The 10801-nt window shown below is 69.5% G+C and overlaps 8 protein-coding genes across 8 annotated transcripts; 5 read left to right on the top strand and 3 right to left on the bottom strand.

Moving 5' to 3' along the window:
* Positions 1-350: 350 nt before the first annotated feature.
* V1510DRAFT_361774 (uncharacterized protein) lies at positions 351-1358 on the top strand (the record flags this gene model as incomplete). Its single annotated transcript, XM_066931078.1, has 2 exons — positions 351-557; positions 681-1358. Coding segments are annotated over 2 exons (885 nt in total), but the record flags the coding sequence as incomplete, so codon positions are not given.
* On the bottom strand, positions 1356-1948 carry V1510DRAFT_412414 (ubiquitin-conjugating enzyme/RWD-like protein). The gene is made up of 2 exons (XM_066933063.1): positions 1899-1948; positions 1356-1839 (listed from the first exon to the last, which is right to left on the bottom strand). Exons 1-2 carry the CDS (start codon positions 1934-1936, stop codon positions 1404-1406), a joined length of 474 nt encoding a protein of 157 aa, XP_066790443.1. The 5' UTR covers positions 1937-1948; the 3' UTR covers positions 1356-1403.
* Positions 1949-2088: 140 nt separating this feature from the next.
* V1510DRAFT_390631 (Pex19 protein) lies at positions 2089-2996 on the top strand. The gene is made up of 2 exons (XM_066931759.1): positions 2089-2140; positions 2171-2996. Exons 1-2 carry the CDS (start codon positions 2098-2100, stop codon positions 2971-2973), a joined length of 846 nt encoding a protein of 281 aa, XP_066790444.1. The 5' UTR covers positions 2089-2097; the 3' UTR covers positions 2974-2996.
* On the top strand, positions 2988-4190 carry V1510DRAFT_412417 (uncharacterized protein). The gene is made up of 3 exons (XM_066933064.1): positions 2988-3021; positions 3070-3330; positions 3361-4190. Exon 3 carries the CDS (start codon positions 3424-3426, stop codon positions 4033-4035), a length of 612 nt encoding a protein of 203 aa, XP_066790445.1. The 5' UTR covers positions 2988-3021; positions 3070-3330; positions 3361-3423; the 3' UTR covers positions 4036-4190.
* V1510DRAFT_444271 (uncharacterized protein) lies at positions 4090-6292 on the top strand. Its single transcript, XM_066935682.1, has 2 exons — positions 4090-4416; positions 4702-6292. Exons 1-2 carry the CDS (start codon positions 4251-4253, stop codon positions 6252-6254), a joined length of 1719 nt encoding a protein of 572 aa, XP_066790446.1. The 5' UTR covers positions 4090-4250; the 3' UTR covers positions 6255-6292.
* Positions 6293-6553: 261 nt separating this feature from the next.
* V1510DRAFT_412423 (phosphatidylinositol-binding protein scs2) lies at positions 6554-7755 on the bottom strand. Its single transcript, XM_066933065.1, has 3 exons — positions 7486-7755; positions 7360-7453; positions 6554-7328 (listed from the first exon to the last, which is right to left on the bottom strand). Exons 1-3 carry the CDS (start codon positions 7517-7519, stop codon positions 6803-6805), a joined length of 654 nt encoding a protein of 217 aa, XP_066790447.1. The 5' UTR covers positions 7520-7755; the 3' UTR covers positions 6554-6802.
* A 224-nt stretch (positions 7756-7979) lies between these two features.
* V1510DRAFT_412426 (uncharacterized protein) lies at positions 7980-9447 on the top strand. The gene is given in 3 exon segments (XM_066933066.1): positions 7980-8120; positions 8315-9050; positions 9066-9447. The coding sequence occupies 2 exon segments, from the start codon at positions 8315-8317 to the stop codon at positions 9260-9262; spliced, it is 933 nt and encodes a 310-aa protein (XP_066790448.1). The 5' UTR covers positions 7980-8120; the 3' UTR covers positions 9263-9447.
* V1510DRAFT_412428 (uncharacterized protein) lies at positions 9037-10617 on the bottom strand. The gene has a single exon (XM_066933067.1). It carries the CDS (start codon positions 10546-10548, stop codon positions 9265-9267), a length of 1284 nt encoding a protein of 427 aa, XP_066790449.1. The 5' UTR covers positions 10549-10617; the 3' UTR covers positions 9037-9264.
* Between the last annotated feature and the right edge of the window lie 184 nt (positions 10618-10801).

The following is a 10801-nucleotide window of genomic DNA, read 5'->3' on the forward strand; positions in this document are numbered from 1 at the left end:
GGGCCATCACACCGAGCAATGGACAGAGAACGCGAGCGGCGGATGAGGTCGGGGCGGTCGCCGCCCCCGCGGGACCGCGAGCGCGAGCGGACGCGGGAGCGGTCGGCGTCGCCGCGGGGCCGGCGCGACCCGTTCAATCCGAACCACGACGAGCGGCGGGACGAGCGGCGGCCGGAGCGGGACCGGCGCGACCGGATCTCGGCGGCGGGTGAGTGCGGGCGATGGATGGCAGCGGGCGGGCGCGGGGCGGCGATGGAAGCTGACGGACAGCGGCCGCGGCGGAGCGCATCAACGCGCAGATCCAGGCGAAGCGGCTGGCCGAGCCGAGCCCGGCGGCGGAGGACGCGCAGGACTACAGCAAGGACATCGAGATCAACGACCTGCGGAACCGGTACACGCTGACCAAGGGGCAGACGCAGGCGATGATCAAGGCCGAGACGGGCGCGGACGTGACGACCCGCGGCCGATACTACCCGGACAAGTCGCTGGCGTCGGACGCCGACCCGCCGCTGTACCTGCACGTGACGGCGCTCAGCCGCGACGGCCTTGAGCGCGCGGTCACGCGGATCGAGGCGCTGATCGCGGCCGACCGCGACGACCGCGGCGACCGCGACCGCGGCAGCACGCCGGGCGCGCCGGCGGCCGGGCCCGGCCCGGGCCCGCTGGCGTCGGGCTACGAGCCGCCGCCGCGGACGCCGGCGCCGGCCGCGCCGACGGCGCTGGCCGCGCCGGGCGCGGCCCGCCTCACCGCGACGACCGGCGCGATCGCGTTCTCGCCCAAGCCCGCGCCCGCGTCCGGGCCCACGACCGGCTACCGCCGCGGCGTGCTCGAGGACAAGGTCTTCATCGGGCTCGACCCGCTGCCGGGCTTCAACCTGCGCGGCCAGATCGTCGGCCCCATGGGCGCCAACGTCAAGCACATCCAGAACGAGACGCGCACGCGCGTGCAGATCCGCGGCCACGGCTCGCAGTACCTCGAGGTCGACACCGGCCGCGAGGCCGACGAGCCGCTGCACCTGCACGTCGCCGGCGCCGACACGTACGACGTCCGGCGCGCGGTCGAGCTCTGCCACGACCTGCTCGGGTCCATCCGCGAGCAGTACGAGCAGCACAAGGCCAACCCCGGCGCGCGCCCGTCGCGGCGCGACCGCGGCCGCGACCGCGGCAGCGACCCTGGCCGCGAGTTCATGACGTACCAGTCGTCGGCCGTGATCGAGAACGCGGCGGCAGCGATGGCCGCGGCCGACCCGTACGCGCCCTACGGCGGCTACGACGCTTACGTGCTCTACTACCAGCACTACTACCAGCGCTTCTACGCCAAGGCCGACAAGGGCCGCGACGCGCTCGCCGGCCGGTGAGGTGTACGATACGTAATATACACTAGAATACATGATCTACAGGCCCTACTGGGCGTACTCCTTCATCTGCTGGTGCACCCGGCGCTTGTACAGCGCCTTGTCGCGCCGGAACACGTTGAACGCGTCCGACTGCGCCGGCGAGTTGACGTTGGGGTTGTCCAGCAGCTCCTGGATGCCCAGCAGGATCTGCTTGAGCGTGATCGCCGGCCGCCAGTCCTCCGACTCGTTGAGGATCGAAAGACAGACCGTGCCGGACGGGTACACGTTCGGGTGCCAGAACCCGGCCGGAAACTGGCACTTGGGCGGCTTGGCGGGGTACTCGTTGGGGAACGTGATCGTGAGCTTGTACTGCCCGCCGGCCCAGATCGTGCCGGCCTTGCCGGGGATGCCCACCGACCACGTCATGAGGTCGAGCGAGCCGTCCGCGAGCTTGTTGGGCTTGGCGTAGAACCCGAACGGGTGGTCCTTGCGCCATTGTTTCCTGCCCGTCAGCGCTGTCAGCGCGGCGGCCGGCCGGCCCGGCCGCGCGCCTGCACTTACCGCTCCTCCTGGAGCCTGTTCAGGCACAGCGACGACATCTTGGTTGCGTCTCGTGGGGAGGAGGTGGAGGGCGAACGGCGCCGAAAAAAAAGGGCGCGGCCGGTCACGTGATGTATCACGTGCGTGTCACGTGCGTGGCAGCCGATGCTGTCACGTGCACGTCGCCTGTTTGTGCGCGCGCCCGCTCGCCCAGCACCCCATGGCTCCCCACGATTCCGACGACGACCTGGACGACCTGGACGGTACGTAGCCGCCGGGCCCGCTGACGCCAGACGTCCTCGACCAGTTTGTGCCGACGCCGGCGCCGGCGCCCGCGCCGGCCGCGCCCGCGCCCGGTGCGGCTGCGCTGGAGGACGACTTTGCCCGCCAGCTGCAGCTCGGCATGGAAGATCTGCTGAAGGACATCTCGTCGACGCCCGAGAAGCGCAAGGAGTTTGAGGCGCTTGTGGCTGAGATCAGCGACGGCGCGGTCGATGCGGCTGGCAAGGCCGGCCCGGCCAACGGTCCGACCAAGCCCGCCGGCGCGGCCACCAGTGCCGCTGCCGGCGCGCCCTCGCTGCAGGACACGGTCGCCAAGACGCTCGAGCGGCTGCGCGAGGCAGACGCGGCGCCCGCCGCTGGCGACGACGATGCGTTCCTGGCCGAGATGCTTCGCCAGCTGCAGGACTCGGCCGGCGCCGGCACCGCCGAGGACCAGGGCGGCTTCGAGGAGATGCTCGCCGGCATGATGTACGAGCTCACAGCCAAGGAGATCCTGTACGAGCCCATGAAGGAGCTCGACGACAAGTACGGCGCGTGGATCGATCAGCACCGGTCGACGCTGCCGGCCGCAGACGTCAAGCGCTACGAAGACCAGAGCGTGACTGTGCACGAGATTGTCGCGCGGTTCGAGCGGCCCGGCTACAGCGACTCCAACACGGGAGACAAGGAGTACATCATGGAGCGCATGCGCCGCATGCAGGAATCGGGCTCGCCGCCGGACGACATTATGGGCGACGTCGGCGACCTGGGCATGTTTGGCGGCGTCCCCGGCGCGCCCGCGGCGGGCGGGGACGAGGGATGCCCAGTGCAGTAGCAGAATAGATTAGTCCTCAGCCATGTCTATGTCGGCGTCGGGCGTGGCCGGTGCGCGCACGTGCCGGCGCGGGGTGTGCGGCTCATGCGGCTCGTGCGGCTCGTGCGGCTCGTGCGGCGCGGCCCCGCGCGCGTCGGGCGCGTCGCGCCCGGCCTCGTCCAGCGACGCCAGGTAGTCCATCTCGGCGTCCATCAGCGCAGCCATCTCGGTGTCCGTGTCCGGCGCGCGCTCGTGCGCCTCCGCGTCGTCCGCGGCCTCCGCGCCGTCCAGCAGCGCGTCCATGTCGTCGTCGTCGACCTCGGCCAGCAGCTTGCGCTCCCATCGGCGGCTCTCGGCCAGGCACACAAAGCTCATGATCTGCGTCAGCGCGTCCCGCGCGCGTCCTACCTCCTCCTCGCCGCCGCGCGCAGCCAGGTACATGGCGTTGCGTTTACGCGTCAGCGTCTCCAGATGGCTCTCGCGGGCTTTTTCGCGGCGGCGCCGGCCGCCGTCGTCTTGCATCGGGCGCGCGATCGAGTGGCCGCGGAACGGCGAGCTCGACAGCTGACCCGGGCTCGTCCCGCGGTTGACGCCGCGGGGCCGCAGCGGCGACGACGGCGGCGACGACGACGAGTACAGGAACGACGACATCGGTGGTGTGTCGCGGTGCAAACTCCTGCGGCTTGGGTCGTGGCTGGTGCGGTCTGGCGCCTACGCAGGCTCCCGCCGCGCGGTGTGGCCCGTGTAACCTGGGTCCGGACCCAACGGGCGCGCGTGACCCGCCCGGTGACCCGCCGCCGCGTCCGTGCGAGTGTCTGCCGTCAGTCCCGTCGACCCGGCACGCTTCCGCGCGACCCGTCGGCTGTCTGCTCGCGCGGCCGCCCGCACCAAGCGCCCGTACCTCGGTCCACTGTCTCAGCCGGCGTCGTGCGCGGCTGGCCAATCGCCAGGCTGTGCCGAATAGAAGCGCGCTGCCCGTGTCGGCGCCTGATCTCGCCAATAATACGGGCTGAATTAGTGTTGGCTGACCCTCGAGCTCTTTCGGCGATTACAAGGGAGCATTGCTCACACCGACAGGGTTAGGGCAAGATAGCAAGATCGGTGAGTCAGTACGCAAAAAATTCAAGGAAAACGCCCGAAATTTTTGTATTTGAAGGGCGCAAAAGCGAAAATTTATTTTCGTTCAGAACGCACACACAGACCGCGAGCGCAATTGTTGTCCTTACAGACAAGACTGCAGCAGACTCAGCAGGAAGGGCACCGTCGAGCAGAATTGAGCGGATAGAAGACTAGAGAAGATGTGTGGAATCTTTGCGTGCCACCACCACCCCAACGTGGCCGCGTTCAAGCCCAAGGCGCTGCAGCTTTCGAAGCTCATCCGCCACCGTGGCCCCGACTGGAGCGGCAACGTGACCAAGAACAGCACGATCATTGCGCACGAGCGCCTGGCCATTGTCGGTCTGGGTAAGTGAGAGCACAGGGCAGCCGGCGCGGCCGGGGCGGCGGGCGGACGGCGCCGGCCGGTGCCAGGGCCTCCACGGGAGCGCCCCGGGGCCGGCTGGGGCCGCCCTGGCCGTTGCCCGGGCGGCGGGCGGCCTCGCGGCGCTGTCGCCGAGAAATCGACCAGGGCCGATGACGGCCAATTAAGGTTGCCGCGACCCTGAAGATTTTCCTCGGGCGGTAAGGCGCCGCCGACGGCGGGCTGGCGGCCGCCGGCAGGGCGCATGTCGGATAGCGCTGACAGAGCAGACTCGGGTGCGCAGCCGCTGGTCAACGACGACGAGACGCTCATCCTCGGCGTCAACGGCGAGATCTACAACCACCGCGTGCTGCGGAAAGAGCTCGGCGATGCGTACTCGTTCAAGACGCAGAGCGACTGCGAGGTCATCATCCCGCTGTACACCAAGTACGGCCTGGACGCGCCCAACCACCTGGACGGCATGTTTGCGTTCGTGCTGTACGACGCGGTCAAGGACCGCATCATCGCGGCCCGCGACCCGATCGGCATCACGACGCTGTACATGGGCCGGTCGTCGAAGCAGCCCGGCACGGTGTACTTTGCGTCCGAGATGAAGTCGCTGGTCGAGGTGTGCGACAACATCATCTCGTTCCCGCCCGGCCACATCTACGACTCGTCGTCGGACGAGCTCACGCAGTACTTCAAGCCGTCGTGGTGGGACGGCGAGAAGGTGCCGTCGACGCCGCTGGACTACAGCGCGATCCGCACGACGCTCGAGTCGTCGGTGCGCAAGCGCCTGATGTCGGAGGTGCCGTACGGCGTGCTGCTGTCGGGCGGCCTGGACTCGTCGCTGATCGCGTCGATCGCGGCCCGCGAGACCGCGCGCGCGCAGAAGACGTCGACGAACGGCCAGCTGACCGGCGTCGACGAGGAGGGCCAGCTGTCGGGCGCGGCGTCGTGGCCGCGCCTGCACTCGTTTGCCGTCGGCCTGCCCGGCGCGCCCGACCTGCTGGCGGCGCGCAAGGTGGCGGACTTCATCGGCACGGTGCACCACGAGCACACGTTCACGATCGACGAGGGCCTGGACGCGCTGCACGACGTGATCTACCACCTCGAGACGTTCGACGTGACCACGATCCGCGCGTCGACGCCGATGTACCTGCTGTCGCGCAAGATCAAGGCCCAGGGCGTCAAGATGGTGCTCTCGGGCGAGGGCTCGGACGAGATCTTCGGCGGCTACCTCTACTTTGGCGCGGCGCCGTCGAAGGAGTCGTTCCACGAGGAGACCGTGCGCCGGGTCAAGAACCTCAACCTGGCCGACTGCCTGCGCGCGAACAAGTCGACGACGGCGTGGGGCCTGGAGGCGCGTGTGCCGTTCCTGGACAAGGCCTTCCTCGAGCTGGTCATGAACATCGACCCGGCCGAGAAGATGATCACCAAGGACCGTATGGAGAAGTACATCCTGCGCAAGGCGTTCGACGTGTCGACGTACGGCAACGACGCGTCGCTGTCGGAGGAGGACCGCAAGCCGTACCTGCCGGAGGACATTCTGTGGCGCCAGAAGGAGCAGTTCTCGGACGGCGTGGGCTACTCGTGGATCGACTGTCTGAAGGACACGGCCGAGCTGATGGTGAGCGACGACCAGCTGGCGAACCCGAAGCCGCACTGGGGCGACGACGTGCCGGAGACGAAGGAGGCCTACTGGTACCGGTGCATGTTTGACGAGCACTTCCCGACCAAGACGTGCGCGGACACGGTCATGCGGTGGGTGCCCAAGGCCGACTGGGGCTGCCACGCGGACCCGTCGGGCCGGTTTGTCAAGTCGCACAACTCTGCTGTGTGATGGGCTGTAATTATGTAGTTTAAATGTTTGAACGAGGACAGACGGAGTGCGGCGCGGCGTGGCGGCGCGGCGGGCGGCGGGCGGCGGTGCGCGCGGCGGTGCGCGCGGCGGTGCGCGCGGCGGTGCCGGCCCCTTGCGGCGCCACCACCGCCGCAAGGGATGGCCGTGGCGGTGCGCGTGACGACACGCGTGGCGCAGCACAGCCCTACAGGCGACGTGGCGTGCGGCACAGCCGGCGCACTGTTGTGGTGCGCCGCGTGCGGCTGTGGCGTCCGCGCGTGGCGTCGGCCGCCGGCGGCGCCGCCAGGATCGCCAGCCCGCCAGGCCTGTCCGCCATGCGGCCGTCCAGGCGCTGGGTGAACCATATTAAACACAATACATCAGCTATCGGGCCGGCGGTGCAGACAGATCGGCAGACAAACAAAACGGGGGCAAACAAAAAGCGTCCGGCAGGCGGCGCGTAAGAATAGGGAAAGACAGGCAGGGCCGTAAGAGATATAGGTTATGTAGACAGCGGCACCGCCCGGGGATTATCGTACATGTGCCGGTCAGAAGAACAGCCAGGCCAGGAGAACGGCCAGCAGCAGCAGGACGGCCGCGGCGATCAGCGCCGTCGACGACGACGACGAGGTCTTGGTCGGCGTCACCACGGCCGCGCGCTCGCCCGGCGCCGTGATCGGCGCCTTGGCGTCGCTCGCCAGCGACTTCTCCTTCTCGGCGCGGATGGAGCCCGCGTCCGGCGCCGCCGTCGCCGGCACGCGCTTGGTCAGGCCCGCCGCGGCCGGCACGGCCGCGCCGGTCGCGTCCGGCGCCGCCGCGACCGGCGTCGACAGGTCGTACTGGACCTTGATCTTCTGGTCGCGGATGCGCGCGCGGCCCGCGGCCTCGGTCTGCGACCACAGCTCGAGCACCGACATGCTCTCCTCCTCGGGCGCAATCGTCACCGTCTGGACGAGGAACTTGTCCTTGCACTTAAAGTCCGGGCCCGGCTCGCTCTTCAGGCCCTGCAGGATGATGGCCACGTCGATGGTCTCGCCGGGGTTGACGCGCGAGGCGTTCGGCCGCACGCAGTACCTGTCGTCAGCTCGTCCGCGCCGCCACCTACAGCTTCGGCGCCGTCGTCTTGACCTTGTACGCGATGGGCTCGGCCGACGAGTTGTGCAGCTGGATGTGCCGCGTCACCATCTTGGTGAACGGCCCTGGCGTCAGCGCGCGCGCGCCGCGTCCTTACCGGAAAACTCGAGCACCACCGGGGAGATCTCCATGGTGCTAACGTGCCGTGCTGGCCTGGTTTGCTCTGAGCTGAGGAGGACGGCGACCCCGACCCCACTTCGTCCTCAATGTATCCGCTGCGGCGACGAGCACAGCTGCTGATCGATCCCACGCGGTTCCGAGAAGCGAGAGCGATATTTATATATAAATATCGCGAGGGCAGGACGGATGGAAAAAAAATAGCGAGGATGGAGAAAATGCTAGGTAGAAATTAAAATGTGCGTGTGTTTATCTAGGTCACCACGCCTACGGTCTACTATGTAATCTGCCGCCCGCGGGCCCGCCTGCCGGCCGCCGGGATCTGTGTCTGGGTTCCCGAAGCCGGGCAGGCCGGTGGGGACGGCGTAGGGCGCTGCCGGAATGCGGCGCCGGTCGATGGAAGCGGCCGGAAGGTGTGTAGAACGGATCGGCGGCGGCGCACGCGAGCGCCGCCGACGCCAGCGGCCGGGCTGGGCCAGCCCGGCCGCCGCCGGCACCTGCCGCCGCCGCGGGCGATGCGCCGGCGGGGTGGGGCGTGGCCGCGCCGGGCCCGGCAGCGATTTCGGTGTCACACGTTTTTTCGTTTCCGGCCACGACGACAGAACCGGCAACGAGGTGGGTGGCCACGCGCGCGGGGCGCACGCGCGGGCGCGGGCGGGCGCGGGCGCGGGCGCGCGGCGCCGGCCGAGATGGCGGCGGCGCCGGCGGCGATGGATGGCACCGGCGGCGCTGGATGGCGACGCTGGAGGGCGGCCGGCCGACGCGGCGCCGCCGGCCGCGGCCGCACACAGCGCAGACGCTGACTGCAGATGGACATCCGCAACGAGCTCGCCCAGATGGGCTTCCCGGTCTCGCGCATCGAGGCCGCGATCCGCAACGCGACCGCGCCGACGGTCGAGGACGCCGTCGCGTGGCTGGAGGCGCACCCGCTGGTCGAGAGGACCGACGACGACGACGACGCGGGCGACGCCGACCGCGAGGACGGCGAGATCGAGAAGGGCTCCATGTCGGCGGCCGCCGGCAGCCTGGTCTGCGGCGACTGCGGCAAGCGGTTCAAAACGGGCGCGTTTGCCGAGCTCCACGCGACCAAGACCGGCCACGTCAACTTCGAGGAGTCGACCGACAAGATCCCCGAGCTGACGGCGGACGAGAAGAAGGCCAAGCTGGACGAGCTGCGCCAGAAGGCGGCCGTGCGCAAGGCCGAGGCGGCCAAGCGCGACGCCGAGCTGGACCGCGCGAACGAGGTGCTGCGGCGCAAGGCCGACAAGGAGTCGGCGGCCATGATCGAGGAGCGCAAGCGCAAAGAGCTCGTCAAGGAGGCCGAGGCGCGGCGGCGCGAGCAGCGCGAGGAGGTGCTGGCCAAGCAGCGCGTCAAGGCGCAGATCGAGGCGGATCGGCGGGCGCGACAGGAGCGCGCGGAGCGGGAGCGCGCGGCGCGCGCGGGCACGGCGGCGCCGGCGGCGGCGGCGGCCGCGCCCGCGGCCGCGGCCGCGGCTGCGCCCGGCCGCAAGCGCGAGTACACCGAGTCGCGGCTGCAGATCCGCGCCGACGGCGTGGCGCCCGTCGTCCAGACGTTCCCGCTCGACACCACGCTCTTCGAGGTCGCGCACGCGGTCCAGGACCGCACCGGGGTCGCGCCCACGGCCGCCGTCTTCGTCACTACGTTCCCCACCAAGCGCTACGGGGCCGACGATCTCGGTCTCTCGCTGCGCGAGGCCAACCTGGTCAACACGGCGGTCATGCTCAAGCGCGCTTAATATTAATAGGCGCCGCCCATCTGCTGCTGCATCTTGAAGTACTGCACGGTCTCCTTCAGGCCGTCGCGCACGGTCCAGCGCGGCTGCCAGCCCAGGTGCTCCTTCGCGCGCTGGATGTCGGGCTTGCGGCGCTGCGGGTCGTCCGTCATCGCCGCCAGGTTGATGATCTTGGACGTGCACTCGCCGGTCTCGTCGCCCACGAGCTCGCGGACCATGCGCGCAAACTGCTCGATCGTGAACTCCTCCTGGTTGCCCAGGTTCACCGGCTCGGTGTAGTCCGAGTTCATGAGCAGCACGAGCCCGTCCACGAGGTCGTGCACGTACTGGAACGACCGCGTCGAGTTGCCGTCGCCGTAGATCGTCAGGTCCTCGTTCTTGAGCGCCTGCAGGATGAAGTTCGAGACCACCCGGCCGTCGTTCCACGTCATGCGCGGGCCGAACGTGTTGAAGATGCGCGCCACGCGCACGTCCACGCCGTCCTGGCGCTGGTACGAGTACGCGAGCGTCTCGGCCACGCGCTTGCCCTCGTCGTAGCACGCGCGGGGGCCGATGCAGTTGACGTGGCCCCAGTACTCCTCGCGCTGGGGGTGCTCCTCGGGGTCGCCGTAGATCTCGGACGTGGACGTGAGCAGGAACCGGGCCTTGACGCGCTTGGCGAGCCCGAGCATGTTGTACGTGCCGAAGAAGCCGGTCTTGAGCGTCTTGACGGGGTTGCTCTGGTAGTGCACCGGGCTGGCCGGGCACGCCAGGTGGTAGATCTGGTCGACCTCGAGCATGATCGGGTCGACGACGTCGTGCCGGATGAGCTCGAAGTTCGGGTGGCCGATCCAGTGCGCGACGTTGGACTTGGACCCGGTGAAGAAGTTGTCGAGACAGATCACGTTGTGACCGAGCAGCATCAGCCGGTCGACCAGGTGTGACCCGACGAAGCCCGCGCCGCCGGTGACCAGCACCCGCTTCTTCTTGAGCGGGTTCAGCAGCTTGACGGCCGCGAACTGGCTGCCGGCGCCGGCCATGGGGTCGTAGACGACGGTCGGCGTGGCCGCGCCGCCGCGGGAGACGACGACGTGGGGGTGCACCGACTCTGGCGACAGGTACAGCCGGCGGAGCACGTCCGACGGGATCTTGTCGAGGTCGGCCATTCCGGCTGCGTACCGCGACGTGATGGCCGAGCGCACCTGGTCGAGCATCTGGCCGCGCCCGCGCGCGGACGCGCTGCCGCGACGGCTGCTGGGGTCGCGCTCGAGCTCGCTGTCGCTGCGGAACGAGCTGTCCGCGGAGTCCATGGTCTGATCTGGCCGGGTCAGTGTCTGCGGGACCGGGCCGCCGCGGCCGGCGCCCGCGCACCTACCTTGTCTCCCGTGGTCTGGCGGAGAGCGCGCGTTGCGGTGACCCCTTGGCTATCTTTACCCGGCCTGTTCAGCCGTGCACTTACCCGGCCGCCGTGCGGCGCCGCCGATCACTCCGCCAGCTGTCACGTCACGTGACACCACGCGGGGTGCCAGAGGTGGCCTGTTCGCCTGTTTGGCTTTGGCCCGC

Source organism: Dipodascopsis tothii (genome assembly GCF_038497935.1).
Source record: "Dipodascopsis tothii strain CBS 759.85 unplaced genomic scaffold V1510scaffold_6, whole genome shotgun sequence".
Taxonomy (NCBI): Eukaryota; Fungi; Ascomycota; class Lipomycetes; order Lipomycetales; family Lipomycetaceae; genus Neoaidaea; species Neoaidaea tothii.

Bases quoted from the DNA above. Each gene is read 5' to 3' on its own strand.
- V1510DRAFT_412414 (XM_066933063.1), bottom strand. From the start codon at position 1,936: ATGTCGTCGCTGTGCCTGAACAGGCTCCAGGAGGAGCG. The intron at 1,840-1,898 runs GTAAGTGCAGGC...GCTGACGGGCAG, and splicing joins AACAGGCTCCAGGAGGAGCG to GAAACAATGGCGCAAGGACC.
- V1510DRAFT_390631 (XM_066931759.1), top strand. From the start codon at position 2,098: ATGGCTCCCCACGATTCCGACGACGACCTGGACGACCTGGACG. The intron at 2,141-2,170 runs GTACGTAGCCGC...CGCTGACGCCAG, and splicing joins CGACCTGGACGACCTGGACG to ACGTCCTCGACCAGTTTGTG.
- V1510DRAFT_412417 (XM_066933064.1), top strand. From the start codon at position 3,424: ATGGCTCTCGCGGGCTTTTTCGCGGCGGCGCCGGCCGCCGTCGTCTTG.
- V1510DRAFT_444271 (XM_066935682.1), top strand. From the start codon at position 4,251: ATGTGTGGAATCTTTGCGTGCCACCACCACCCCAACGTGGCCGCGTTC. The intron at 4,417-4,701 runs GTAAGTGAGAGC...CTGACAGAGCAG, and splicing joins CCTGGCCATTGTCGGTCTGG to ACTCGGGTGCGCAGCCGCTG.
- V1510DRAFT_412423 (XM_066933065.1), bottom strand. From the start codon at position 7,519: ATGGAGATCTCCCCGGTGGTGCTCGAGTTTTCCG. The intron at 7,454-7,485 runs GTAAGGACGCGG...CGCTGACGCCAG, and splicing joins GGTGGTGCTCGAGTTTTCCG to GGCCGTTCACCAAGATGGTG. The intron at 7,329-7,359 runs GTAGGTGGCGGC...AGCTGACGACAG, and splicing joins AAGACGACGGCGCCGAAGCT to GTACTGCGTGCGGCCGAACG.
- V1510DRAFT_412426 (XM_066933066.1), top strand. From the start codon at position 8,315: ATGGACATCCGCAACGAGCTCGCCCAGATGGGCTTCCCGGTCTCGCGC.
- V1510DRAFT_412428 (XM_066933067.1), bottom strand. From the start codon at position 10,548: ATGGACTCCGCGGACAGCTCGTTCCGCAGCGACAGCGAGCTCGAGCGC.